General features: G+C 51.0%; 12 protein-coding genes across 12 annotated transcripts; 5 read left to right on the top strand and 7 right to left on the bottom strand.

Moving 5' to 3' along the window:
- The first annotated feature begins 37 nt into the window (after nt 1-37).
- On the top strand, nt 38-1,556 carry COCSADRAFT_247663 (uncharacterized protein). The gene has a single exon (XM_007706083.1). The coding sequence runs from the start codon at nt 228-230 to the stop codon at nt 1,296-1,298; it is 1,071 nt and encodes a 356-aa protein (XP_007704273.1). The 5' UTR covers nt 38-227; the 3' UTR covers nt 1,299-1,556.
- A 259-nt stretch (nt 1,557-1,815) lies between these two features.
- On the bottom strand, nt 1,816-3,399 carry COCSADRAFT_175121 (uncharacterized protein; the record flags this gene model as incomplete). Its single annotated transcript, XM_007706082.1, has 3 exons — nt 1,816-2,470; nt 2,521-3,233; nt 3,298-3,399. 3 exons carry the CDS (start codon nt 3,397-3,399, stop codon nt 1,816-1,818), a joined length of 1,470 nt encoding a protein of 489 aa, XP_007704272.1.
- Nucleotides 3,400-3,673: 274 nt separating this feature from the next.
- On the bottom strand, nt 3,674-5,719 carry COCSADRAFT_126205 (uncharacterized protein). The gene is made up of 4 exons (XM_007706081.1): nt 5,449-5,719; nt 5,309-5,396; nt 4,015-5,258; nt 3,674-3,955 (listed from the first exon to the last, which is right to left on the bottom strand). The coding sequence occupies exons 1-4, from the start codon at nt 5,482-5,484 to the stop codon at nt 3,818-3,820; spliced, it is 1,506 nt and encodes a 501-aa protein (XP_007704271.1). The 5' UTR covers nt 5,485-5,719; the 3' UTR covers nt 3,674-3,817.
- A 441-nt stretch (nt 5,720-6,160) lies between these two features.
- On the top strand, nt 6,161-7,020 carry COCSADRAFT_99488 (uncharacterized protein; the record flags this gene model as incomplete). Its single annotated transcript, XM_007706080.1, has 3 exons — nt 6,161-6,197; nt 6,250-6,701; nt 6,754-7,020. 3 exons carry the CDS (start codon nt 6,161-6,163, stop codon nt 7,018-7,020), a joined length of 756 nt encoding a protein of 251 aa, XP_007704270.1.
- A 19-nt stretch (nt 7,021-7,039) lies between these two features.
- On the bottom strand, nt 7,040-10,112 carry COCSADRAFT_346476 (uncharacterized protein; the record flags this gene model as incomplete). Its single annotated transcript, XM_007706079.1, has 2 exons — nt 7,040-8,204; nt 8,454-10,112. 2 exons carry the CDS (start codon nt 10,110-10,112, stop codon nt 7,059-7,061), a joined length of 2,805 nt encoding a protein of 934 aa, XP_007704269.1. The 3' UTR covers nt 7,040-7,058.
- Nucleotides 10,113-10,340: 228 nt separating this feature from the next.
- Nucleotides 10,341-11,121, bottom strand: COCSADRAFT_40455 (uncharacterized protein). The gene is made up of 2 exons (XM_007705897.1): nt 10,891-11,121; nt 10,341-10,845 (listed from the first exon to the last, which is right to left on the bottom strand). The coding sequence occupies exons 1-2, from the start codon at nt 10,909-10,911 to the stop codon at nt 10,528-10,530; spliced, it is 339 nt and encodes a 112-aa protein (XP_007704087.1). The 5' UTR covers nt 10,912-11,121; the 3' UTR covers nt 10,341-10,527.
- A 976-nt stretch (nt 11,122-12,097) lies between these two features.
- Nucleotides 12,098-14,211, top strand: COCSADRAFT_126193 (uncharacterized protein). Its single transcript, XM_007706078.1, has 2 exons — nt 12,098-12,322; nt 12,373-14,211. The coding sequence occupies exons 1-2, from the start codon at nt 12,225-12,227 to the stop codon at nt 13,976-13,978; spliced, it is 1,704 nt and encodes a 567-aa protein (XP_007704268.1). The 5' UTR covers nt 12,098-12,224; the 3' UTR covers nt 13,979-14,211.
- A 46-nt stretch (nt 14,212-14,257) lies between these two features.
- Nucleotides 14,258-16,944, bottom strand: COCSADRAFT_40452 (uncharacterized protein). Its single transcript, XM_007705896.1, has 2 exons — nt 15,177-16,944; nt 14,258-15,118 (listed from the first exon to the last, which is right to left on the bottom strand). Exons 1-2 carry the CDS (start codon nt 16,719-16,721, stop codon nt 14,354-14,356), a joined length of 2,310 nt encoding a protein of 769 aa, XP_007704086.1. The 5' UTR covers nt 16,722-16,944; the 3' UTR covers nt 14,258-14,353.
- A 29-nt stretch (nt 16,945-16,973) lies between these two features.
- COCSADRAFT_247605 (uncharacterized protein) lies at nt 16,974-17,279 on the top strand. Its single transcript, XM_007706077.1, has one exon. It carries the CDS (start codon nt 17,023-17,025, stop codon nt 17,254-17,256), a length of 234 nt encoding a protein of 77 aa, XP_007704267.1. The 5' UTR covers nt 16,974-17,022; the 3' UTR covers nt 17,257-17,279.
- A 1,173-nt stretch (nt 17,280-18,452) lies between these two features.
- On the bottom strand, nt 18,453-19,620 carry COCSADRAFT_40451 (uncharacterized protein). Its single transcript, XM_007705895.1, has one exon. It carries the CDS (start codon nt 19,528-19,530, stop codon nt 18,727-18,729), a length of 804 nt encoding a protein of 267 aa, XP_007704085.1. The 5' UTR covers nt 19,531-19,620; the 3' UTR covers nt 18,453-18,726.
- Nucleotides 19,621-20,146: 526 nt separating this feature from the next.
- On the top strand, nt 20,147-21,644 carry COCSADRAFT_151241 (uncharacterized protein). Its single transcript, XM_007706076.1, has 2 exons — nt 20,147-20,539; nt 20,600-21,644. The coding sequence occupies exons 1-2, from the start codon at nt 20,367-20,369 to the stop codon at nt 21,510-21,512; spliced, it is 1,086 nt and encodes a 361-aa protein (XP_007704266.1). The 5' UTR covers nt 20,147-20,366; the 3' UTR covers nt 21,513-21,644.
- A 16-nt stretch (nt 21,645-21,660) lies between these two features.
- COCSADRAFT_175111 (uncharacterized protein) lies at nt 21,661-23,478 on the bottom strand (the record flags this gene model as incomplete). The annotated part of the gene is made up of 8 exons (XM_007706075.1): nt 21,661-21,807; nt 21,904-21,922; nt 21,959-22,290; nt 22,323-22,424; nt 22,445-22,952; nt 23,017-23,176; nt 23,345-23,387; nt 23,410-23,478. The coding sequence occupies 8 exons, from the start codon at nt 23,476-23,478 to the stop codon at nt 21,661-21,663; spliced, it is 1,380 nt and encodes a 459-aa protein (XP_007704265.1).
- Nucleotides 23,479-25,053: the final 1,575 nt, after the last annotated feature.

The following is a 25,053-nucleotide window of genomic DNA, read 5'->3' as shown; positions in this document are numbered from 1 at the left end:
GGCCAAAGCGCATCAGCGCCTTACCTATCGCGAACAAGGCTGGTCGCGTTCCCTTTGCCGGAAAGTGACAGAAAGAAGATTGAACTTGGCGACGTTTAATTGCTTCTTTGCCCGTCGCCGTGCTGACGCCCAAGGAGTCGCGTACTGTGCTGCCTTTCCCGGTCATCTCCCCTTGATAGTATACACAACAACGAAAACACAATAGCAGGAGCCCGACATACTCGACCATGTTCCGCCGCCCAGGTGCTGGCCGCTCCAAGGCTTCAGCCGACACTCTCTGCCAGAAATGCTTGCAACGTGGACATTACAGCTACGAGTGTAAAGCCCCTGCCCAGGAGCGCCCTTACAAGTCGCGCCCATCCAGGACACAGCAACTACTCAACCCCAAGCTGAAGCCTAAACTCACCACCGAGGTACCAGAGGATCTAGTGCGGAAGAAAGGCATCGCCGACGAGATTCTAAAGAAAAAAGAAGACGAGCGCAAGCACGCACGCTCGCCCTCTACGTCGTCTGTCGACTCCGTCTCCACCATATCAACCAATCGATCACGGTCACGATCCCGTTCACCACCACGCAGAAAATACCATAACGCAAGACGCCGAGACCACGACGACAAAGCCTTACGCAAACGAAGCAGACGATCAATCTCAACCGACTCGCGCACCTCACGAGACTCAGACAAGGGCGACAGAAACACCCGACGACGCATGAGCTCTTTCAGCCCCGACGAGCGCGGCCGCCGACGAACCAGATCCCAGTCAAGATCCAGATCAGCACGCATGCAAACGTCCCTCGAGACCGCCCGAGGCAGGATACCACACAGCATGGGCGGCAGCGTCCGGTCACGCAGCCGCAGCCGCAGCACTCGAAGAGACAGAAAGCGACCGGGCCGGCGGTACCCGGTGTCGCGGTCACGATCCAGGAGCGCGGATCCCATGGATACTTCGGATGAGCGACACCCCGCGCCCAACGGGACCGCACCAGGAGCCAGACGGGAAGCCTCGCCTCCACTAGCGAAGCGTCCTTCTTCACGCTCACATTCGCCCTACCGCGATAGTCGCGATCGCAGCCCCAGTCCGTTTTCGACGCGTAAAGCCCCGCGCCGGTCGCGAAGCCCGCGCGAGGCGAGGAATGGCGGGAGGAGACGTGGGAGTCCGAGTGGAATGGCGAGGAATAGGTTCGAGGAGTATCCTTCTGCGCCTCCGGTGCAAGCAGCGCCTCCACCGGCTCCTAGGGAGCGCAGTCTGAGTCCATACAGTAAGCGATTGGCTTTGACAAAAGCTATGCACAACGGATAAATCACCATCTCTGTGGTGCAGAGAAACTGCAAAACCTTGCATTCTTAGAGCGAATACGTCTGAATTGCCCTAGCTGCTTTTAAACTTTCTGCAAAGTTGGCGTGAGAAAGAACATTGCTATTCAGATTGTACGGTAGCGATTGTTTCTCGGTATCCAGGGGGGTTTTCCCTATATGGGCTCCTCATTATTTCTATTCTTTTTCAGACACTACTATCTTATAGACTTGAGCATGTATACAGCTGTGTGTATACCAATTTCAATTAAACTGTGCAACCCGACGATGAGCTTTTCATGCCTTTGACCCCTGATGATAGACAGGGATGAGAATGTATTTCTTTTGATATGCCGCCCACCCATCGCAATGATACGAGAAACAGATAGAGGATAAACGCTCAGGGCAAATGTGATGATATATGCTACAAGCAATCTGCCTTGCCCTTGCCCGGCCACTTCATACTAAAATCGGATCCTTCATAACGACTCAGACTACGGCCGACAGTGATAGTAGGTATTACCCTAAGCACCACTAGCTACACCCCGTATATTGATTCCACCTGCGGAACGCTCAGCAGAACCACGAATATTAATGCCTTCTTGGCTGTGCGATCGTCCCTGTCCGCGAATACTCATGTCAGTATCGCGGGATATACGATCCGCGAGACCGCGACGAGGCCGTGCTGGCTCAGAAAAGTCGGTGACGTTTGGGTCACGGTAATCGTTCTTCAGTCGTCCATATCCCCCTTCAGAGTCGTTGTCGTCGTCATCGCGCGTGATTCTATCAGCGAGAGAGCGCTTGTGCTGTGGGGCTACAGGTTGGCCATCCTTTGTCATGCGCGAGAGCAATGATGCACCGCTTCCTCGCTTCACGTCAATTGCATTCGACCGGTGGTGATTGCCCATGGGCGAGGTGTCCACGAAGAAGGCGTCCTTTTGCCATCGGCCTCCGCTTGTAGTTCCTCCAGCACGATCATAGTTTGCGCGGTCATGTGTCCATCGGTCAGCGCTAGCTTCACGCCGACGTCGGTTGTTGTGACCAGGGCTGCGGCTACGGTACCGGCTGCGGCCTGCGTGCGTTGCGTCCTCTGCAAATCCGAATCGACCGTCGCCTTCTTCGTCTGAGGCAGGGGAGGCACTACGCCCTCGTAGACGGCCAAAGCGTGGTTCTTTTGGACTGGCTTTTGTTAGTATAGCAGTTGATGCGCCAGATACTTGTAGAGGTACCTTCTCGAACCTGGCCTGTAAGAGTCGACGTCTTTGCCTTGGTTGTCGCTTCGGAGCCTGCCAGTAGATTGGCGGTCTCCTCTGCCTCGACCGCGATTGTCGCGCTCATTGCGGGTGTCTCGTCCATTTCTCCGCGGGCCCCTTCGGTCAACACCCGAATCTCCCATAGACTCGTCTCCGCTGTCTCTCCTCCTGCTGCGCTCGCGGGATCCCATCTCTTCGTCTCCATAGTCTAAAAAGTCCTTCTTGGGTGGTTGCCTTCGTCGCGGCTCCCTCTGGCGATTTCCTGCAACATCTGGATTGCGCTGATAATAGTTGCTTCTCGTCGCCGCGCCCCTTGGCTTCTGGTCTCCAGCATTGGACTGTCTGACCGAAAGAACGCTGTTTGGCTTCTTCGAGTATGGCTTTGCCTTGCGAGGCGCTTGCAGAGAAAGGTTGCTAGTATCACCGGTATCGGGATGCGTGAGCAAGTTCAAGGCCAGCGCGGCATCTTCCTTTGTGTAGTATTCAAGATTGACCGAGTTGTCGTTGACCCAGCGCAGTTGCTTGACGCGTGGTTCTGACTGGCAATGCTCCATGGCCCAGTACAATGGGTCGTTGGGGTCGAAGTCGCTCACGCCTTGGAGGTTTATCGACTCGGGCCATGGCTCGTGAATCACAATGTCCTCCAAATAAGCTGCAGGTATGCTGCCTTCGGGCTCTGCTATGTTGTTCTGCCACGGGGGAATCTTGTTAGATGATTGCGCCGTATACGTTACGACGTTCCGCTGAGCTCACCTGAGCAACTTGCTGTGGCTGTTGTTGCGTTACGGGTTCAACGTTTGGTCCAACATCAATTTCAATGTCGTAGGCGACATCGGTCATGTCTGTGTCGTCCATGATGGCGGGAACGTGCAGTGGGGCTCTGCGATTATGTGAGAATTGCGTAGGGCGGAGGTGTTGTTGGAGGCTGGACAGCCGGCGATGGGACAGGCGCGCCGCGGTAAGCTCCAGAGGCGGGCACTAACACAATCACGTGAGGTATGCGGTGTGGTGTGCGGTGTGTGCACGACAATGACCTGCAGTACCGCTTGGTCAAAAACGGTAGCTAGTAGGCAGGCTTTGGCGCAGGTGGGTACATATATATCAAGGTCCTGGTCAAACACGGAAGAAGCCCGGGTCGGGGACGTGCCTACTACACGCTACGGAGGCAGCCACAGTTACGATCATTGTTTCTGGGAGCTAACTAGGGTCAAACACGAAGACAGTGCTCCAGACAGACATCTTGAAGCGTCGCACGATACTATGCTTGCGGTGGCTAAGACTGCTCCTCCAACGTGAAGGTACCGGTCTTGGTGATGAGGTACTCGTTCACTGCGACATCTTTTCCGGACTCCTTACCGTAACCGCTCTGTTTGATGCCACCAAACGGCGACTCTGCAGCGGATCCATTTCCCTATTCTATTATTAGTGACCTACTTGTTTAATTTTGACGTTCAATAGCATGCAGCATACCGTGTTGAGTCCAATCATACCAGCCTCCAAGTTCTCAAACAGCCTCCATGTCCGGTCAACGTTCTTTGTGAAGCAGTACGAGGCAAGGCCCATGCTGGTATCATTGGCAGCCTTTACTGCCTCATCTTCCGTGCTGAACTTGATGAATGTGCAGATTGGCGCAAAAGCCTCTTCTTTAGCAAGATCCATGTCAGGTGTGACACCAGAAATGACAGTGGGTTCGAAGAAGTAGCCACCGTCCTTCTCAAGCTTGTTGCCACCCGTGTGTATTTTAGCACCCTTCTTCTTCGCATCTTCCACGAGAGCAACCGCCTTTTCAATCCCCCGTGGTGTCGTTACTGGCCCCATTGTCGTCTTCTCGTCAGCACCATGGCCAACTACAAGCTTTTGAGTCTCGGCATTCCAACGCTGAAGGAACGTGTCGAAAATACCAGACTGCACGTAGATACGATTCGCGGTAATGCAAGCCTGTCCAGCATGACGGAATTTCAGGGCGAAGATTTGGCCTACAGCCTGCTCAATGTTTGCATCGTCAAAGATCAGAACAGGACAGTTGCCTCCCAGCTCCAATGTCACTTTCTTCAAGTTGTCTGCACATATCTTAGCAACAAGCTTTCCAACACGCGTCGAACCCGTGAAAGTGACCTTGCTCACGAGTGGATGCCGACATAATGCTTCACTGAGCTCTGGGGTCTTATCGAGATCTGTAGTCAACACATTTAGTGCTCCCTTGGGGAAACCAGCCTTCTGTGCAAGGTATGCTAATGTGAGTATCGTAATCGGTGTTTCTGGACTAGGCTTGACTAGCATTGTGCATCCGGCAGCCAGTGCGGCACCTGCTTTCCTCAAGACCATTGCAATGGGAAAGTTCCAAGGCACTAACGCGACGGCAACACCGAGGGGTTGTTTGATGGTGAAGACACGTCGATTCGGGAGCGCAGGTGTAAAGACAGTGCCTTGGATGCGTTCAGCCTCTCCAGCGAACCACCACGTGAATCCTGTGGAATAATCAATCTCGCCATAGGCCTCGGCTCTCGGTTTTCCAGTCTCGTATACAAGAATGGTTGCTATGTCTTCTCTGTTTTCCTTGATCAGAGCGTCCCACTTGAACAGCATCTGTGCCTTTTGTCGAGGGCTGATATTCTTATATTTCTGGAAAGCGTCGTATGAGCTCTTAACAGCATTCTCAACATCAGATGCATCGTTTGTGGGACATTCTATCCATGGTTTTCCAGTCCCGGGGTCTTTCCTTGGTGTGAGTACATGGTCCTTGGGCATCGATCTAGTGACTTACCAACTACTTCGAATGTCTTGCCTGATTTTGCTTGCACCCAGTCACCATTCACAAAGGAGAGGTTGTGAAGAAGATCTGGATTATTCAGCTTTTGAATGTTAGTTCGAGTGATCTATGCTGGGGTGACAGATCTTTCGGACCTTGAATGGCAGCTGATATTTGCTTTCCGAACCCATTATTGCGTTGTCTACAAGAATTATTTGCGTATACTGAAGCCTCAAGGTTATCCGCACCGGAAGGTATCTGTCGAAAGTTGAGAATCACGACTCTGAATATTTCAAGATTGATCTTAAGAAAAGGCGAGGTGAGGGTGTTCGTGAGTGTGTAAGAATGACCGGTCCGGCGGGAAAGTGCACCAATGCTGTGACCGTCCCGGTCCTCGAGCTAACCCGTCCAACTACCCCACGCTAGATAGCATATAGGTTATCGGGAACTGACCGAGTTACTGACCAAATGCACCCGGCTATTCAAGGGCCCCTAGCACGCCAAGAGTATGGGTTCAATTGCAATGTTCGGCGAGAACGGCATGCGATTGGTCTGAACCACGGTGGTCCTCGAACGATACGTCAACTCTATGCGGGGCATCATCCTTACCCCTCACTCCTGCAACACTGTCGTTCCGAGTATTGGTTATCGGAACATGATAGTGGAGATGCGATATTCAAGGCAGAATATGGTGTCCAAAAGAAGTGACAGAAGAGGACGCGCTGTCCGTTCTTGCAACACGACTGCTCTGGTGTCCCATCCGCCTGACATCTGACGTTTGAATCCGATACTCGTTGATGCCAATTGTGATTGATTCACTAGCTCTTTCCCATACATCACCTCCAACAACCACTCCCAATCGTCACCATGGGTAGATTAGACGGCAAGGTTGTCCTTGTCACAGGTAAGAAAGACATCCTCCATCACCTACTACTCTTACTAACACCACCTCTCAGGCGGCGGCTCCGGTTTCGGCGCAGGAATATCCAAAGGCATGGCCTCTGAAGGCGCCAAAGTTCTCGTCTGCGATATCAACGCTACCGGCGGCCAAGAAACATGTTCTGCAAATCCCTCCTCACTAGCCTTCCACCAAATGGATGTGACAAAGTCAGCCGACTGGAAAGCAAGTGTAGCAGCCTGCATTGAGAAATTTGGGCGTTGCGACATCCTCGTAAACAATGCGGGCTGGTCGTACACAAACAAGCCGACAACGACGGTTACCGAAGAAGAATTCGACAGGGTTTTCGATGTCAACGTCAAGGGCGTGTATCTGGGATGTAATGCTTGGGTTGACCAAGCGATTGAGCGAGGTGAAGGTGGTGTAATCATCAACATAGCGAGTGTGGGTGCTACAAGACCAAGACCAGGTCTTGTATGGTACAATGCAAGTAAAGGCGCTATTTGGAATGTATGTTTCCATTCTTTCTTTCCTCTTGTGAATTCTTGCTTATATGCAGCAGGCAACAAAAGGTCTCGCGGCAGAATACGGTCCACATCAGATCCGTGTCGTATCTATTTGTCCCTTGGTCACTGCTACGGGCCTTTTCTCCGCTTTCACTGGTATGGAAGATACGCCGGAGAATAGGACAAAGTTCACGTCCAATGTACCCATGGGACGTATCGGTGAGGTAGACGATGTGGTAAATGCGTGTATCTTCATGGCGAGCAAAGAAGCAGGTTTCATTACAGGAGTCAATCTTGAAGTAGACGGTGGACGATGTATCTAACCACCCACCCACATTCCCTCAGAAATACAATCAATCCATTACTCTTCATCCTCAAACATCACATAATCTTCCATCCTCACATCTTCCTCCACCTCCCCCTCCTCATCCTCCTCGACGAACAACTCCTTCATCTCCCTTTGTCTCCTCTCCCACTCCCAATCACGCGTCTTCGTCCCATCGATAAGCGAATCAAGCACCACCGCACCCATCCTCTCCTCCATCCCCATCTTAACCTGCTTGTCTACCTCGACCCCCCAACCTTCCCACACCGCACCCCGCTCACTCGCCGTCATCGGCCCCTTGCTCGTCCTCCACCTCTTCGTAACCTCTCTCTCCCTAACCGCTGCCGGTGCCGCAATCATAAACTCAAACGCCTCTTTCACCTTCTCATACGCCGCTCGATGCGCTACACCCGTTGGGTAACTCCCCACATCACCTCCCGGCATAGGATACGACTCCAAAACTTTACACTTCCCATTTCGCACCCTTGCAGTAGCATTCTTCCACACACCCATCGGCAAGAAAATCGCTTTGCTCAGCACGATTTCGCCGCTTCCAGGACGTACGTGGCCGAGTAGGAAAGCATCGGTTTCGGAGATGCCGCCGTCACCGAGTTTGGCGCCGCCGGGGCCGAGTGTGTTGGCTGGGAAAACGATTTTCTGGAAGTAGATTTGGATGGGAATGTCGGAGTAGTCAGTTGCGAAGGGGGAGGTTACAAGAAGTGAGGGGGCGAGGGTGGACATGGGGGATGGTGGGGGGATGAAGGGTAAGGGGGTGGGTTCTGTGCGGTGGATGCTTGGTTGTAGGGGTTGGAGGAAGGGCGGTGGAGGATAGGGGTGTACGTTTGCGGGTAGTTGCTGTCCGGTTGCCATGAAACTGTTATTGGAACTATTGAAGACAGATTGGTTTGGAAGTGTAGATGATTCACTTGATTGTCCACGGTCGGGTACGTAAGTGCCATGATCTTGGTGTATAAATGTGGGTGGTCGAAATGGAACTGGTAAGGTCGGAGCGACAGGATAAGAAGGCATATGATACTGTGCAGGCACATATGGTTGCTGATCGTAAAGCTGATATTGTAATAAGAGATGTTGGGGCTGGTGAAGTGCAGGTAGGCTGGGTTCATATCTAGGTGGGTATGCGAAAATGTTGTTTAAAGCGCCAAAATCATTGAAGCCATCTGGCTGGATGATTTCATCGAATATGGAAGATGAGAAAGCATGGCGATATGTGGCTCCACCAGGTGATTGCATGATGAAAGGGTCGTATTCTCCAAAGCCCCCAGACAGCTGATGCTGAGGTCCAGGATTATAAGCTTGCAAAGGAGAAACACCAATGTATGGAGTGAAATTTGCAGTGGGTAAAGGCATTGAGGCTGCATGATGCGCCGTAGGAGTCGTATGAGGCATGGACAATGGAGGTGGGAAACCAACGTGGCTATGTGTCTGCTGATGTGCATCCGACTGTCCTGTAGGAGGAAGAAATGCTTGATTGGTTTGCACGGGAGGGTTTGGAGGTTGTAACGGCGGCAAGTTCAATTGTGGAAGATTGGGAGGAGGCGGTGGTAGTGGTCCAGAAGGCATGCGCAATCGGTTGCTTGCGTCGCCACTATCGTCATCATCAGAGTCGTGGCTGTTGGACATGTTCTCATCATCAGAAGCACTTGTATGAGATCCCCCTTCTTCGCCGACAATTGTATGACGTTGTGCTGGACCCGTGAGAACGTCCTCCAAGTACCTGGCTACCGTCTCTCTATCCTTTGTTCGTTCGAAGAGCTCACTTTTCATCATTCCCACTAGAGGCTGAGGGACTATGTTGATTTTGTGGTCATTTTTGTTTGTGGCCTGCTGGATCTTGCGCAACATCTGCACGGCCATATCCTGACGAGGAGGGTATGACAGTGTCACAGGAATCAGCGGAACGCCCGATGCTTCTTCAGACGTTGCATTGTTTGCAGCAACTCGAGCCTCAACAGCCAGCCTGTCACTGATAGCAATTTCCCTCTGCTTCTTTGCGTACTGTTCCTTCTCCAGGAAAACTTTCTGCGCCATTTGTGCATCTCTCTCGTAGTTCCTCAGACCCTCTCCCCCAGTTGGAGGAGTATCCTTGACATTTTCCTTCTGACATCGATTGTAGTCTCTAATCTTTTGCGGGGTGACTCCAGCTTCCATGAGCATGTAAAAGGCGCGTTGTCGTGACTTGAAGCAAGCAGCGTAGTACTTTGCGCGTTTTTGCGAATCTTGAGGAATGTTGATCAAAGGCGGCAGAGGTTCGTTCAGCTTTGGTGGTTGTATACCAAAGTGCACTTCGCGGTATTGTAGACGTTCGCTTTCTTCTGCCTTGCGTTCTAGTGCTGCTAGATCTGGTTTGTTTCGCATTTTCTTGGTAGGTGAGTTTTGGGTAAGTTCTTCTGTGTTGCTATGCGTTGGTGTCTTGTCACCTGCTTCGTTCTTCTCATCTTTGCTCTCTTCATTTGCTTGCTTCATCTTCTTCTTGATATCTTCTGGGACCATGAGTGGATGATGCTCAAAATCCCACAAACTCGGAATCTCTCCATGCAATGCCGCCTTCAGTGCCCTCCCATCTCCCTCGTAGTAATCGATCCACCGGTACAAGAATTCGATAAAGTTAGGCACCACAGCGCTGTTCACCTGTATGATATCAACCAGAATTCTCAACATGTCCTCCTCGTACATCAATTCTGGGTCTAGGATGCGGGGCCGGACTGTGATTGGGGGTGCGCTCTGTCGCGATCGCTGCGCAGTGGGCAAGTTTTGCTGTTCTTGGTCGAGACGAGGCTTCTTCAAGGAGTGCGGGTTGACGGAAAGCTGGCGAGCTGCAGTTTGATTCACCTCCCACTGCACGTACCAAGTCCATAGTTCTTTGCCCGTCTCCCTTGCCTTGCGTTCTGTAAAGTCTTGTAGGAGTGCGAGGAAGACGGCGTGGTTTGTATCCATACTGTAGACGATAGGGTTTTGCATGTATCTTTCGTATGGTATGAGCATGGGAAGTGGTTCGACATTACCAACGACGTCCTGTAGCCCAAGATAGCGATCGTCGAAGAGGTCGAGGACCTTGCCATGAGAGGCCATACTGTAGCAAAAGTAAGCAAGGCACCCGTTGCGAGATGAAGAATCTTGGGTGCAAGGAAAGCGGGTTTGACGGGCGGGAGGTTCTGAGTGAGAGGTGACGGGTAAGTAGAGCGCGGTCTTGCGTTGCTACGCAAACGCAAAGGAACAATAGCAGTGAACGAAGCGGGGAAGGTGAGTGTGGAACTGAGAAGTGAGAATGGCGCGATAGGAAATCTCACACACAAGGTCTGCCTGCACGAATTTTTGGATAGTGTATGGATATTTTCATCAAACAAACCTATACCTGCTCTTCATTATAAGAAGCTCCCCATATTTGTACACGTGCAATCAGGGTATCGCAGCAGCAGCAGTAGCAGCACACGCGCCCTACGCCTGCAACAAGCATGCATCAGGTCTATTCTAGCAGTTTGTTTTCTCATTTGGTGCTGTCCCTGATTTTCTGCAGAATGACGCTCGCCCTGTCCTCTACATCTTCGCGCACTCTCCTCCAGTCCGTGTTGTACACCTTCTTGACACCCTCCTCGAGGCTCCTATTCCAGCGGTCTTTTGCCATCTCTGCCAACCCTACTGGGGCCTCCCGACTTGTCGGCTCTGGCTCTGGCTTCTTGGGCTCGTAGAACTCGGCAAGCACCCGGCGCTGTTGTCGTAACAGGGCGGCTTGTGTTGCGCGGTTTTGTGTGTGCAGCGATATTGTGAGATAGAGGACTGCGGATGTGAGAGTGACGCCTCCAAGCTGCATTGGTTAGCCGAGAAGATGTCGCAGGGACACAGCACGTACGAAGCCGGTGGTGAAGCCCATGGCTAAGCTGCAGTAATTCGTGGGCGCAACGCTTAGGGGGTCTTTGCTGGGGTAGGCAAAAAGCCAATGCCTCTACAATTCGGCGTGTGAGGACTTTCCGAAGCACTCTGGAAGCTCGGGGCTGCTCCTGTGCGCGCGAGCGGGGATGGTGGTCGATATGGAGGAAAGTCGGCTCGGGTGTGAGGTCAGCGTTGGGGATCGCGACATGCCAGGGATGGCCAGTTACCAGAAGAGGTAATTTCTGGCAAAATCCGTAGATTACGTGGCAACGCAGTACCATGAGATTTCAGCGCTGTACCATGACTATACCTAATTAGGCTCGATATCCTGTCCACCAAATATATCCTCACGTCTTTGCCTGGAATACAAAACTAGTCCTCTCCAATGACCTTTTTCTCTATATATTTTCGGGAAAAAACATGTCGTTGTCACGAAATTGAGAGGAAATGATGGTCACGCTGATATGTAAATGGTGTGGCTATGTCTTGATTGGGTACAGCTGTTACCTGATGGAGCGAAATGCGCCATGAGAAATCCATCTAGGCGAGAGCTATATCTATATGGTACGAGCCTATGGCGCAGCGGGTCTTTCTCATGGTCGAACAACGTGCATTATTCTTTTGCATATCAATGCCTACGATTACCAACCTGTTGTACGACATCAACCCGCCATTTTAATTCTGATCAGAAATAAAATAGCCAATGCACTACCGCAAGAGCATGGCTTACGCGTATCACTGTTCACTTTTGAGATAGTAGCATGGTACAATGGGTAAAGTTCGGCTACCCTCCATTAATTGGTTTACGTAAGTATCCGAAAAAAGACACTCAGTATCCTCACCAATCGTCTTCTGCTGTCTCGAAAATTGGCATCGAGTACTCGGTCTTGTGCAACGCAACTAAGAGCGAGTGCACGCATTGCGGCAGCCAAAATTATCAGTCTGCCTTACGTATGTAACAAGATGGAAAGATGTATGGTATGTACACCTCGGTACCAGTTGCCGAGATCAGTTACCAAAACTCATTTGCGAGACAGACGCCTGCGGGTAAAACACATGGTATGTGACGACGCTGCTGGTCACGTGAACAGGCGTTGCCGCGTCGCGTGGCTTGTCGTCTGTGCGTTGTGTTTTGCACGCAGTGACGCGATGTCGGTGCCTGATGGGACGACGGCGATTGCGGAATAACGACGGCGAGTTTTGAGCACCACGAACCACGAGCATACTTCAGACGATACTTTAGCCTTGATACTCGATAACACTTACTCTTGATCAGACCAGTGTCCAACTCTTATACACAACATACTCGCTACAATGGGCCCCGCCCCGCCTGGAAGCCAGGCAGCCCCTCTGCCCACAAATCTGCCCTTTCGTCTCGTGAGCAAGACCATTGGACAAGGCGCATATGCCTCGTCAGTCTCCGTCTTCATGCTGTCAAGTTCTCCTGCTAATGTCGCCTCAGGATCCGCAAAGCCGTACCCCACAATGCCCCCAAACCCGTCATCGCCATCAAGTTCATCAACAAAGAACATGCCCTGCGCACCGGCCGCCTCACTCCGAAGCAGATCAAGATGGAAATTGTATTGCATCAGCATCTCGGTAAACACCATAACATCATCCATTGCCTGGGCTCCGGCGAGGACGCACTGTGGACATGGATAGCCATGGAACTCGCAGAGGGAGGTGACTTGTTTGACAAGATCGAAGCAGACGAGGGTGTTGGTCAGGATGTGGCACATCTGTACTTCTCACAGCTTGTCAGTGCCGTCGCATACATGCATAGCATGGGCGTGGCGCACAGAGATATCAAGCCTGAGAATGTACTGCTGAGTGCCGAGGGAGACTTGAAGCTGAGTGATTTTGGACTGGCAGCCTTGTTCAAGAAGGATGGACAAATACGGCTTTGCAATACTGTTTGTGGCTCACCGCCCTATATTGCGCCCGAAATTGTCAGCGGAAGACGAAGCAAGAGGGCCGATGTCTTGGACGTAGGATACGAGGCCAACATGTGCGATATTTGGAGTTGCGGTGTTGTACTGTTCGTTCTTCTTGTCGGAAACACGCCGTGGGATGAACCCACGATGCGGTCGGAAGAGTTCAAGGAATACGTCGACACCGGAGGCCATACGACTGATGAGCTGTGGGCCAAGCTTCCACCTGATATTGTCAGCTTGCTTCGAGGCATGCTCAAGGTCGATCCAAAACAGCGCTTTACCCTGGACGAAGTGCGTACGCATCCTTGGTTCACGCGTAAGAACCCCTACTTGACACCTTCGGGACGGAATGCCAATCCAATCGGTCTGGCGACACAGATGCTTTCCCATCTGCGCATCGATTTCACGCGACCACCCACCCAATCTCAACGCGGATTCTCGCAAGACGACGGTGATGCAATGGAAATTGACACAAGCGACGACCCCCGTCGTTCCAGCGCCATCCACATTCTCTCCTCCACCCAACCCGAAACCCCCTCCGGCGACACACCGTTTGACTGGGAACGCCCACCACGCCTCGCAACCCACGACGGCATGTCCGCCTCGCAGCCCACCACAACCGGCCACGCAGCCATATACCATCCGGAAACAAGTTCCACGCCCTTCCTCTCACAACTTCCATCCTCGACCCAAGACGCTCTATGCCAAGACCCCAGCATGACCCAATTCAGCTCTCAACCCGGCGTGCCCTTAACCTTTACCCAAGCCGCCCGAAAATTTGCCGACATCCTCCCTTCCTACTCCATGGCCCGCTTCATATCCCCTCGTCCTTTATCCCTACTTCTCCCTTTACTCCTCGCGTCTCTGAACCGTCTCGGCGTCCCAGCTCCGTCCTTTTCCGCCCTCCAAATCGAAGAAGCAGAGCAGCTCGGCAGCGCGAGTATACGCGTCAAAATGGCGGATGGGCGGCGGCAGGGACTCAATGGGCATGTGGTGGTTGAGAAGGCCGTGTATGAGGGCGCGGGGTACTGGGAGGTCAGGTTTGTCAAAGCGAGTGGGGATCCGCTGGAGTGGAGGCGGTTCTTCAAGAATGTAGTCCTTTGTGTGGGGGATGTGGTGTTACGGCCGAATTAGGAAGGGGATGGTGCGAGGGATTTTTGGTTGTGTATGATAAAGTGGTGTTTTGAGCATCTTTGTATGGTAATGTTTTGGTAGGTGGGGTTTATGGTGTGAAGAATATGGGTTGTAATGAACGGATATGGGTATCCGAATTTTGTTTTGAGTAATCATAGTAGATGTCATAACCTAGTTAAAGAAGACGTTTCGTTTCATTCCTCTTTTCTTTTCGTCTCGTACAGAAAAGTAAAAGATATCACAGAAGTTTCAACTCCAAACTAAAAAGCAACATGGAAATCCAGATAGGGATATGATTTCTCTAGATAAAACAGACTAGCGATAGCATTACTCATTAAAAACGTGACAATGATGTCGTCGCACCCGTCACTCAATCTACATCATCATAGCGCTAATAAGCACTGCCACAACACCCACGACCACCCCACTAATCCTCACACTGCTCGCCGCATCTTTCTGATCACTGCCACTTCCCGGCCTATCACCATCCGCACTACTCTGCGGCTGATCCTCCGCCTTGAGCTCACCAGGGCCGTAAGGCTTATACCCACCAGACAGCGAACTCTTATGTCCCGTGCTGCCCTCTACACACTTGCCCTCATCCTGGAACGCATCCCACGCCTGCTTCCACGCAGCATCGGGATCGAAAAACGTTTCGGCCGTGTAGAAAATCTTGCAATCACTAGCTTCATAGATGTATTGTAGCGGCGTACCAGACGCATCGCCCTTGCGAACCTGATCTTGCGATTGCAACCGCGAGGACTCGTCGCCCGCGCGCGTGGTGATTTGCGGAGTGTTTGCAATACCCGAGAGTACAGAGTCTGTGGCTGAGAATGCGGAGAGATCGGCGAGGGAGCTGAGGTTCAGCGCTACCTCAGCGTACATTTGCCAGTAGAAGAGAGGCGTGACTTCGCCGCCTTTGCTGCCGGTGACAGTTTGAATAGGCTTGTTTTCTGGGCGGCCACCGACGGTGACGGCTTTGACGCCGGCGATGTTTTTGAGCTCTTCGTGGAAAGAGGCGCAGGACGAGCCGCACAGGGCGTCGGTGTACATGACGATGTTGGAGGCGTTGAAGGGGGTGGGGCGGGTGCCGTTTACGAAACGGAAACCTGCAGGGAGGATGGAGAGTTCGTCCGTGTACTGTGTTTTTGTTAGTAAAGAAAAAGGTATCACAGGATTGTGTAATATATAGACTTACGTTGTATCGCATAGTCGAAGTAAAGCTGTCGCCGTTCAGTTTCACAGGTCCGTTGAAGTCATTCCAGTCCTTGAAATCGGCTCCATCACTGTTGAGGAAGTGCCACCAAGACCAGTATCTGTATATGTTGCTCTTCTCGATATCATTCCTTGTGAAACGAGTAAACGTCCTCGCCTTGGAAGAATCACCTCTGATCTCATTTACAGCGTCGCCAATCTTGAGAAAGGCCTCAGTCGCCCTGTACCGTTGTCCAGAAAAGGGCACCATTTCAGGGAAGAGTTGCATGAAGACGTCCAAGAGGAGATTGGTGTTGCCACCACCGTTTTCACGCAGGTCGATGATGAGTTTTTGCTTGTTGTCGCTCACGCAGCTTTCAAGGAATTTGGAGACCACGGCCTGGAATTCGTTGTTGAAATCCGTCTCGTCAATGTCAGAGCTGGGGTTGCTGAATGAGATAATCTTGAGCACGGCGACATCCTCATAGCCGTTTCCGTTGAGGTAGTATCCTGCTACAACTTGACTTTGTGATTCGACAATAGCGTCTGCATAAGGACTTGGGATAGTCTGGCGCTTGTTGCGGAGGTGGTAGATACCAGTAGGAATACGGGGAACAGGGTCAGGAGCGCTTGGAGAAATGACATGGCTGAGACTCGCGGGGTTTTGTGGCCCTTGACTATCAGTCTCTGGCGAACCCGTCGTGGATTTTGTACTGGCTGTGGCTGGTTGGGCAAAAAGGCGGCCTGTACAGAATGCGTTGAAAAAGGACTGTCCATCGGTAACACGGGAAAAGTCTTGCTCTGATCTGGCAAGGTTGGTAACAGAGACTGTTGTACCGTTCGCCCATGTGACATCTGTGCTGTTGCCATCATATTTGCTCTGTATCATGAAGCTACCAGGATTGTCCGTATCTCCTTTAGCCACCATTTTGTTGAGTAAGCCATCTGAATCAATGTACTGCGACCATGAGACAGATAGGAGGAAGGCATAGGGGTCTTGACCATTAAGCTTAGAAATCTCAGAGACATCCGAGCTACCTTGAGCCAGAGCCAAGACGTCGTCGGCAACGTACAACTTGGGCAGTGATTTACCATCCTGGGAAATGGAAGCGACATTGAAGGGGCGCAGGAATCTGAAAACCTGGAGTATGTCGGGTCTATAGTTGAAATGGAAGTTGCCAGTTCGAATGGTGATGTTCTGAATGGCGAGTTGGACAGCGTACTCGGACGAGAACGAGTCAAGATTGCTTTTGATGTTGTCGAGTTCCGCCTCGATATCTAACGGACCCCACTCCCACTCATTTCCTGGATTCTTCAGCCATGCGAGTTCTGACTGAAATTGCCATATGTTTTTTAATTCGTCGAGGAGAAGGCGATTGCCTTGGACGTCGACAGGGACAGATTCGAGACATTCGTAGGCGGCTTGTGCCTCGATATTGGTAGCTCGATTCAGCTGAGCGGCAACAATTGCGCAAGGCTCAGAAGAAGATTGAGCTGCAGTCCATGCTGCAGAAGCCACAAGCAATACGCCCTTGAGCATATTGGACATGTGGAGGTGGAAGTCGACAATGGTACAGCAAACAAGGGTATCGGGCAATGTCGAAGCAACCAAATAATTAAAACCAAAAAGAATGCCGCTGAAGGGCAGAAGTACAGAAGTATGTGAATAAAAGGACAATAGCCGCTGGGGCTCTAGGATTAATTGACGTCTACTCTGAAAGGCTGCAGCATGGCGCCTGACCTTGAACGAAAATAGAGAAAGGCAAAGGCGCCGCTCGAATTACTTTTCTTTCCCAGATAGGCTGCCGGTCTGCCTAAAGTGCAGATGGACAGGAGACGCCTCTCGCACTATGCCGTGGGGGGGATGGAGTGTGCTAGTCTATTCGTCCGTTGTTCAACTCGGGGGATCCACATGCACCAGCCACTTTCGCTTCGCTCTAAATGAATTGTCCTCCAGTCAGTGTCTGGAGCGCATGTCACATACCACTTGGCGGTACGGGCCCTGTCCCCAGATTGTTGCTGCGCGCCGCATCTTGCTTCCAACTCTTGGCTCAAACACGCGATTGCATCATAGCGATTGCTAGATCAACTCGCCGGCGATCTTCCCCTGCTCCCCTAGGGAAAAGCAGAAGTGTCGGTCGGCTTCATTCCCTGAAAGAAGGTGTTGTTGTACTTAGCGCTAGTCCGCAAATTGTCCTCATGTCTTCAGCTCTTCACGCCCTTCCGAGGCAAAGCGCTAGGCATGCGCCAAGCGTGGCACAGGAAGTAGGCAAGCGAGCAGCGCGAGGCGCCATTGTTCTGACCGGTCGCGCCCGTCACGCCCGACTATGCCGCGTTTGAAAGAGAGCCAACAAGAATTGTGTGGAGGCTGTCGAGTTGGTTCAAATGCGCTGTCATTGGGGGCTGCGCCGACGTAGTGCCGGCACAGACAGGAGCTTGCTGGCGCCATGCCAAGGTATTTTGCTCAGCTTCCAGGGTATCACAACATGCACGAGACAAGAAGAATACACTTCATCTCGTGCATCCTGCAAGAGAAACCGGCAAACAGCGCCTTCATGCATTAGGCCGACTGCGCGATTGCTTGTGAATGTGGCTTCATGTGGAAGTCAACGGGTATCGTGCTGGACCTGCGACTAGCCAAGCCTACAAAGAGCCTCACCGGCCTGTCGAACAAGGCTCCTTTGTCTCACATCAAGTATGACAACATCAGCCTTTTACGTAGATCCATGCCTGAGGCGTTCCGGCCCCCAGCCAGGCTGGAGCAAAGAAGTATGCATGGCTTGAGAACAGGATGATTTTTAGAGGGGTGCAAGGCCAATCACAAGACAGAAGGATGCCTAAATAACCCAAGACCAAGCCACCTTATACTCAGCCTTGCGCCCACAAAATAAGTGTGCTGATGATGAACGTTTGACTAACTTATGATGGATGAAGCATGCCTGGATATGTTCTGGCCCCCAAAAGCCATGACTCTTCCCCCATTGATACCTTATGCTCGTTGGATACGCAGCGGCAGCTGACGAAAAGACTAAAGTCATCGCTGAACTGGGCTTCCTATATATTCCACAGCCAAAACATGTGTAGAGGCATGTCGACATATCATACGATTCTGTATGTCAAGGCTCACCAGCTGCAACTCGGTCAAAGTGCCTGTGCATCGAGCTGATGCCCTACATGCAATCCGTACAGTGAACGATGAGATTTCATTGTCCAAAGAACAGAAGAGACACTACAAAGGAATTTATCTGCTGGGTATCTTGGGACCACACAACAAAGTGACCGTTTGCTCCTTGACGTAGATAGTTGCAGTATGAAGCGTTGATGTGCTGATTTATCATTATGTTCGACTCTATATGGACATTCGTCTCGTGTTGTTTCTGGCATTATCCGACATGGTGCTGAAAGCTGCACTTTGGCACACACACGGCCAACATCTCAACTCCACGAGAGAATTCGTTTCTACCATTTTTGTGAAGTGATGGTGTATCCGGAGACTGTGGGCGCATCCATACAACCTTCTCAAGACTGCTGAGGATGACGACCTATCTGGAGAGTCACGTCTCTGAAGTTTGCGCCGTTAGGCCCAACCTATCCTCGATCACGTCTACGATTTCTCTCCAATCTTTCATCGCACCGCCTCCTATATCTCCGCAAGCCAACTCTTTCTCCATTGGCTGCAGCACTTCAAACCAGCCTCCATTCTTGACGCCCCACTCCTCTTCCAAGATGCGCACTTGTTTGCTTGTAATGGGCTGATACCACATTGCCGTATTCATACTTGGTGCGACTAGTATCCTTTTCTTTTGTATACCCCCCTCTTGTTGCGGCCACTGCACACCCGGTATTCTCCTCACAGGGTCAATTAAACCGGTGGTGTCCCAGGCACGAACGACAGAGAGAAGCAGGTTGTCCGACCAGCCTTGTGTAATTTTAGCGAGTTCATTGGCGCTCAAGGGAGCAATAACCATAATGTCAGCCCATCGCCGTAGCTCTATGTGTAAGATCTTGTTGCCCCGCACCCATGGCTCTCTCCACTCGTCCTCGTCAAAGTATATCCCATGCACATTTGGTAAGGCTTCTATATCCTCTAATGAGGGCTGTTCCCCACTTTGGCCCTGTAGGAAGTTTGTTGCGGCAGCCGTGAATATAAGCCGTATTTGTACATTGGCGTGCTTTGCAAGCGCGTTGATTATGTTTGGTATTTTGATGGTCGCCACCGATCCTGAAGCGCACAAAAGGACATGTATCTTGTCATCGTGATGGTCGAACGCAAACGGATCAGCTTCTGGTGGGTCTCGTACTTGATGTTGGACAGGCCGAATATTGAGGGGTTTGAGGTCGCGTATGTCTGCAGTCATGATGCGCTGTTAGATGTTAACGCAATATGCTGTTAGTGTATAGGCAAAGACATCTGCAGTGTGGATGTCGAGTCTCTGTGGCGTGTCGGCAACATTACAAATGCCTATCACCATGCTCTAGCGAGACAGTTGATATGAAGTTTGACGGACGCTAACTCGCTTAGTTTCGGATCACCCGCTGCAAGGCGTGTCAGCACTCTCGAGCAACCGTCCTTCCAAGTCTAACACCAACATGATAATATATCATAAATCGCACAAACTCGTTATTGTATAACTGAACATGTCTGGTTTTTAAACTCATACGAACAGTATCCTTGTGAGACACGGACAAAAAGCCATCGCTTGCCAGAACTCTTACCTCCGTTTCCTCCAGTCTCAAGTACGCTGGTGCTAATGCGCTGTAATTCTTCAATAACGGACGTAGCCAATGAATGATTGAATTGCTTCATAAGACGGTCCGTTTACCAGGCAGTAACATATCAACCCTGTTTCCTCTGCAAACGTGTTGCGGAGTACATACTATGAGCTCATGGAAGGCGGGGCTATGGGTCATTGGTGTCACGGACTTAACGCAACGTCCTTGCCATGACGCTGTTAGGTCCGTCAAACGCTGTCTCTTTACAGACGCAATACACCTGATTTCGTCCGCTCTCCCGCTCAGGTCCCATTCTGCTACTATTTGACCGAGCAAATTTGGCCGCGTAATATACGCAGTACGTTCTCGTACCAAGCAAAGGTCGTATATATCGACTAAGGAATCGTGTCGTCACAAGATAAACAATATTCACAGTGCGCATCAACAACGACTGCTCAAAGAAAGCTTCATACTACTCACAATGTCTCTTCCCACCGCTCCGCTCGGTCGCAATGGCCCCCAGGTCAATCGTCTGGGATTCGGCCTGATGGGACTATCCATGTCATACGGACCACCAAAACCAGACAATGAGCGCCTCGCTCTCCTCGATCAAGCTTACGAACTAGGAGAACGTTTTTGGGACAGTTCTGACTTGTGAGTCTACTGCAAAGCTTTCTATGGTCCCCGATTTACCAGTGCTAACATCACCTTTAGGTACGGTGACAACGAAGACCTGCTCGGAAAATGGTTCAAAGCCAACCCATCCAAGCGCGCAGACATATTCCTCGCCACTAAATTCGCCATCAAGAATGGAGGCGCCGAAATTGATTCTTCCCCAGAATACGTCAAGGTTGCCTGTGAGAAATCACTGGAGCGACTGGGTACTTCATACATCGATCTCTACTACTGTCACCGCGTGGACCGGAAGACACCCATTGAACTTACTGTGCAGGCCATGGCCGACCTTGTCAATCTCGGAAAAGTGAAGTATCTTGGGCTTTCTGAAGTCAGCTCAGACACCTTGAGAAGGGCACACAAAGTCCATCCAATTGCTGCCGTGCAAGTCGAGTATTCACCCTTTGCACTGGAGATCGAAAGCAAGCAGATTGATCTGCTCAGGAAGTGCCGAGAGCTGGGTGTCGCCGTCGTTGCATACTCGCCACTAAATCGTGGAATGCTGACTGGAGCTTACAAGAGCCCCGATGATTTTGAGGAGACTGACTTCCGCCGCGTTGCACCTCGATTCAGCAAGGAGAACTTCCCAAAGAACCTGAAACTTGTCGATCGCATCGTGGATATTGCGAAGGCAAAGGGTGTTACGCCAGGACAGCTGACTCTGGCATGGCTTATGGCACAGGGTGACGATATCTTTCCCATCCCAGGCACTACTAAGGCGGAAAGACTGGAAGAGAACGTGGCAAGTCTCAAAGTGCAGCTGACCAAGGAAGAGGAGAAGGCTATCCGAAAGGCGTGCGATGAAGCAGAGGTTGTTGGTACAAGGTACCCTGAGTTTTTCATGCAGACTTGTTATGCTGATACTCCGCCTCTGGAGCATAACAATGGTACGGCTACGAGTGGAAGCGGCGTCAAGCCTACACATTCGGCTGATATCATGGGCGGCACCTGAAATGACAATCCATGTCAAGTCTGGGCCAGTAAAGAGCGCGTTACTCGACCCAGTACCTCTCACGTCCAAACCCCTATATTCCATGCGTTTCTTGCACAGTCCAATAGTATAAAAAAGCGCCGAAATCCCAATAGAAAAACTTCATTTCTCAAACTCGTTCTGCAATACGCGTGATAAGACAATGCTGCCTTATGAATACCGCATTCCACGTCTTCAAAGGACCATCATGTGCCATATGTATCTCGAAATTGCGCAGTATCTCTGGAATAAACTTGTACATCTCTACCAATGCAATCTAAATCTTCACACAAGAAGTCAGCACATGTCAATATCAAGAACCCATTTTCCCCCACCACTTGTAAGATAAAAGCAAAAGGTGATTCCAACTTACATCCTTGCCGACACAGATCCTTGTGCCCGCACCAAACGAAAGCAAATTCTTCTACATCTCAAAATTCATAGCCTGGCTCTCGAGCCACCGCTCCGGGCGGAACTCTGTTGCGTCGTTGCCAAAAACCTCGGGATTGTACTGTATCGTATGCGGATTGACGCCGACAACGTAGCCCGCGGGGATACGCTGACCCTTCAGTAAGATACCCTGCGGCGGCGAGACACGAGGCAAGCTAAAGCCGACGGTAGGAAACAGGCGCAGAGCCTCCTTGATACAAGCGCCAAAGTAGGGGAGATGCTTTACCGTTTCATTGTAGGTAACCGGGGTGCTGAGGACGTGTTCTTGCGACTTGATTTCCTGGACCACGAGGCGAATGCAGTGTGGGTTCTTCATCAGACGGTAGGGTTCATGGTCGATACGATCGAGTCGGAGCCTGCCATGAGGCCCGCCCAGGACTCGAGCGTGACGTCGCGGTGTGTGAAGCCCTTGTCGGCACCGCCTGTTTCGACGATGCGCAGCTGCTGCGAGAGGATGTCGGGACGAGATTTTTTTCCTGGGTGGAGCGCTCCATGCGGAGTTGGGTTTGTTCCTTTGCGGCGTCGCTGATGGCTTGGATTGCTTGGAGGTGTCCGACGGTGCCGGGGATGAAGATGGAAAGGAACATGAGCACCTTGCGTATGTAGTTTGGTACGGCGGCAATGACGTATATGAAGGGTACGGCCTTGTCTAATGCGTTGAGGAAAGAGCCTACGTCGCCTCCGGCCTCGAGGTAGCCAAAGCGGTGGCCGAAGAGGACGAAGCCAATGACGTCGTGGGCGTAGAAGTTGAGGAAAGAGCCTAGATTGATTGCTTCTTTCTTTGCAGCGAGCTCTCTCATGCGTTTCGTGAATAGCGTGATGCATTCGTCAATCGCAGTTTCGTTTCTCAGGGCACTGCTCATCTGATAGGCTGGCGACACAATCTTGTGGTGCTTTGTATGTTTCTCCTCATTCGTTTTGCTGAAGAGATCGGCATTTTCACCGAGACCGGTAGGAGTAAAGATATGGTACCTGCGGCGGGCATGCAGCGTCAGCGGTCATTACTTCAGAAACATTCACTATAATAATGGCTTACCAGTCGGTCTTTGGCAGAGGACTATGTGAAGAGTAGATAAGAGGGATCACGCTTGCATCAGCGCAGCTCACTTCTTCTGGAACAATGCCTATGAGCTGGCCGTATTTCTTATGAAGTTTGTTCTGTGCGACTTCCAAGCCGCCTCGGAGCATGCGGTACACTGTGGTCAAAGTAAGACTTGAGCTGGACTGGCCTAGGAAAGAGGGTTGACTGTTCAGCAGAAATCAATTGAAATTCCTACTGGTCATCTGTTAGCATTGGCTTCATGGTGTCAAACAGCAAAGACATTACCTCGTCCATGTTCGGGAAACCGCAGGCCATAGTGGACCAGGCACACGTGCAAGTGGATGGAGTGTGCGACAATAGATGATCTAAATAGATGATCTAAATAACCCAATAAGCAACAAATGATAAAGAAAGATAGGCCACCGTGGTGGCAGACACAAGACTGAGCACCGCCATTATAAAGTGTTGTGTGGGGTTTGGACTAGTCAAAGCAGACGTAGACGTTGTTGACGCTCTTTTATATCGAGGGTACAAGAGCATTTACTATGGCGGTAGGCCAAAGGCTTGTGTGTTAGCCACCAGCAAGGGGGTGTTGCAGATTAGGGTAGAGAAAGAGCAAGAACTAAACTGTATCTAGAGTAGCTTCCGCTGGCTGCCTCATATCTATCTCTGATTAATGGATTGAGTCTCTCGGACGTCCGATGAAGTCAGAGATAAGATCGCCCAACATCACCAGTATTATTATACTTGACATTCAATTGGTTATAGTCAATATAGAGCGAGTGTATCTATCTGTTTATTCTAATTTTATTGAAAATCATATTGCGGTGGTGCTGATATCTCGTAGTAAAGGTTGGTTTCTCTATGTAAAGAAGAGTCTATTTATCGTTTTCAGTATCTCTACGAACAAATCATATGCCGGTAGTCACAACATCTAATCACATCCCGTACGCATGTATATAGCTCTATGTACGTACTGTTACGAGTGCCCTTTCGGTATGTACATGGGCTCGCGTATTGGGTCCGTTTCCGGACAAGACCCTGTCGATCACCATCAAGCGAAAGGTCGACTGGTATTGTTAGCGAGCGCGCAACAATTCCGTAGTGACTGAGACATAGTAGTTGTGATAAGGTAGACACAACATGTAGTAGAGTCGTATTCGGAGACTGGGCTTAGAATAAGTATCAATATGATGTGAGCAGGAGAAGTCTCCATCCAAAGTCTGCGAGGTGACGCGGCAAACAGGGCCGTCCCTTGACCGACCGTCTACTTAAGTTAGGATCTAAGCATGGTATGTAGCCATCAAACTCATGATCTGCCGTTTACTAGTAGCGACAACCTACGTGCTTTGTGTACCTTTCCAAGTCTTCTCTTGCTTTTTTTTGGGGGGGGGGGTGTGGACTGTTGACCATTTCCGGTGCAACTAGTACTTTACTTACGGACGTAGTACGTACTAGGTTATGTAGTACTTCGGAAGCAAGTCCGTGGCGCTCTCGCAGTGCATGACAAACGCGGACATTCTAACTGCTCAGCACGGCAAAACCTCCGAGTTCTATCGCAGGGCTTACACTAACGTTTTAATGCCCTCGTCCGCTTTCGCTCCCAACCTTCCGGGATGTAACCAACGAAAAGACCTTCTCGCCAGCCCAAAGGTAATCATGTGGCCGCCAAAACCCAATTTTTTCTTGCTCTCCCTTTCTGAGCAATTTTTTTATGCGGCACAATTGGGCCCCCACTCTTCCCTCCCTTTGACCCTTTAACATGCAGTACGACCGAGTGAACCTTGTATCGTTGAGCCTCCAAGGATCCGGGTATGTGCATGTGTTACACACGCTCGGTCTGATGAACCGTGTATGGAAAACCTAATCTTAACAGTGTGTAGCGATGGAGGAAGGAGGGGTCTCGGGTGTTTTTTTCCACGGTCAGCAGACGTCTATGTACCATGGGCGTTTGTACCCGCCCGTAAAGAGTGTTGATCGATCTCAGAATTGAGCAAATGTCGTACGACTCGAAGTTTGGCCATCCATGTA

Source organism: Bipolaris sorokiniana (assembly GCF_000338995.1).
Source record: "Bipolaris sorokiniana ND90Pr unplaced genomic scaffold COCSAscaffold_15, whole genome shotgun sequence".
NCBI lineage: Eukaryota > Fungi > Ascomycota > Dothideomycetes > Pleosporales > Pleosporaceae > Bipolaris > Bipolaris sorokiniana.
This window is presented reverse-complemented; position numbering and strand designations above follow the sequence as displayed.

Coding starts and splice junctions, on each gene's coding strand:
- COCSADRAFT_247663 (XM_007706083.1), top strand. CDS start 228: ATGTTCCGCCGCCCAGGTGCTGGCCGCTCCAAGGCTTCAGCCGACACT.
- COCSADRAFT_126205 (XM_007706081.1), bottom strand. CDS start 5,484: ATGGGTTCGGAAAGCAAATATCAGCTGCCATTCAAG. Junction 5,259..5,308: donor CAAGACATTCGAAGTAGTTG/GTAAGTCACTAG, acceptor CACCAAGGAAAG/ACCCCGGGACTGGAAAACCA. Junction 3,956..4,014: donor GTATGATTGGACTCAACACG/GTATGCTGCATG, acceptor ATAATAGAATAG/GGAAATGGATCCGCTGCAGA.
- COCSADRAFT_40455 (XM_007705897.1), bottom strand. CDS start 10,911: ATGGGCTTCACCACCGGCTTC. Junction 10,846..10,890: donor TGGGCTTCACCACCGGCTTC/GTACGTGCTGTG, acceptor TAACCAATGCAG/CTTGGAGGCGTCACTCTCAC.
- COCSADRAFT_126193 (XM_007706078.1), top strand. CDS start 12,225: ATGGGCCCCGCCCCGCCTGGAAGCCAGGCAGCCCCTCTGCCCACAAAT. Junction 12,323..12,372: donor GGACAAGGCGCATATGCCTC/GTCAGTCTCCGT, acceptor ATGTCGCCTCAG/GATCCGCAAAGCCGTACCCC.
- COCSADRAFT_40452 (XM_007705896.1), bottom strand. CDS start 16,721: ATGTCCAATATGCTCAAGGGCGTATTGCTTGTGGCTTCTGCAGCATGG. Junction 15,119..15,176: donor CTTCGACTATGCGATACAAC/GTAAGTCTATAT, acceptor ACAAAAACACAG/TACACGGACGAACTCTCCAT.
- COCSADRAFT_247605 (XM_007706077.1), top strand. CDS start 17,023: ATGCCGTGGGGGGGATGGAGTGTGCTAGTCTATTCGTCCGTTGTTCAA.
- COCSADRAFT_40451 (XM_007705895.1), bottom strand. CDS start 19,530: ATGACTGCAGACATACGCGACCTCAAACCCCTCAATATTCGGCCTGTC.
- COCSADRAFT_151241 (XM_007706076.1), top strand. CDS start 20,367: ATGTCTCTTCCCACCGCTCCGCTCGGTCGCAATGGCCCCCAGGTCAAT. Junction 20,540..20,599: donor TTTTGGGACAGTTCTGACTT/GTGAGTCTACTG, acceptor CATCACCTTTAG/GTACGGTGACAACGAAGACC.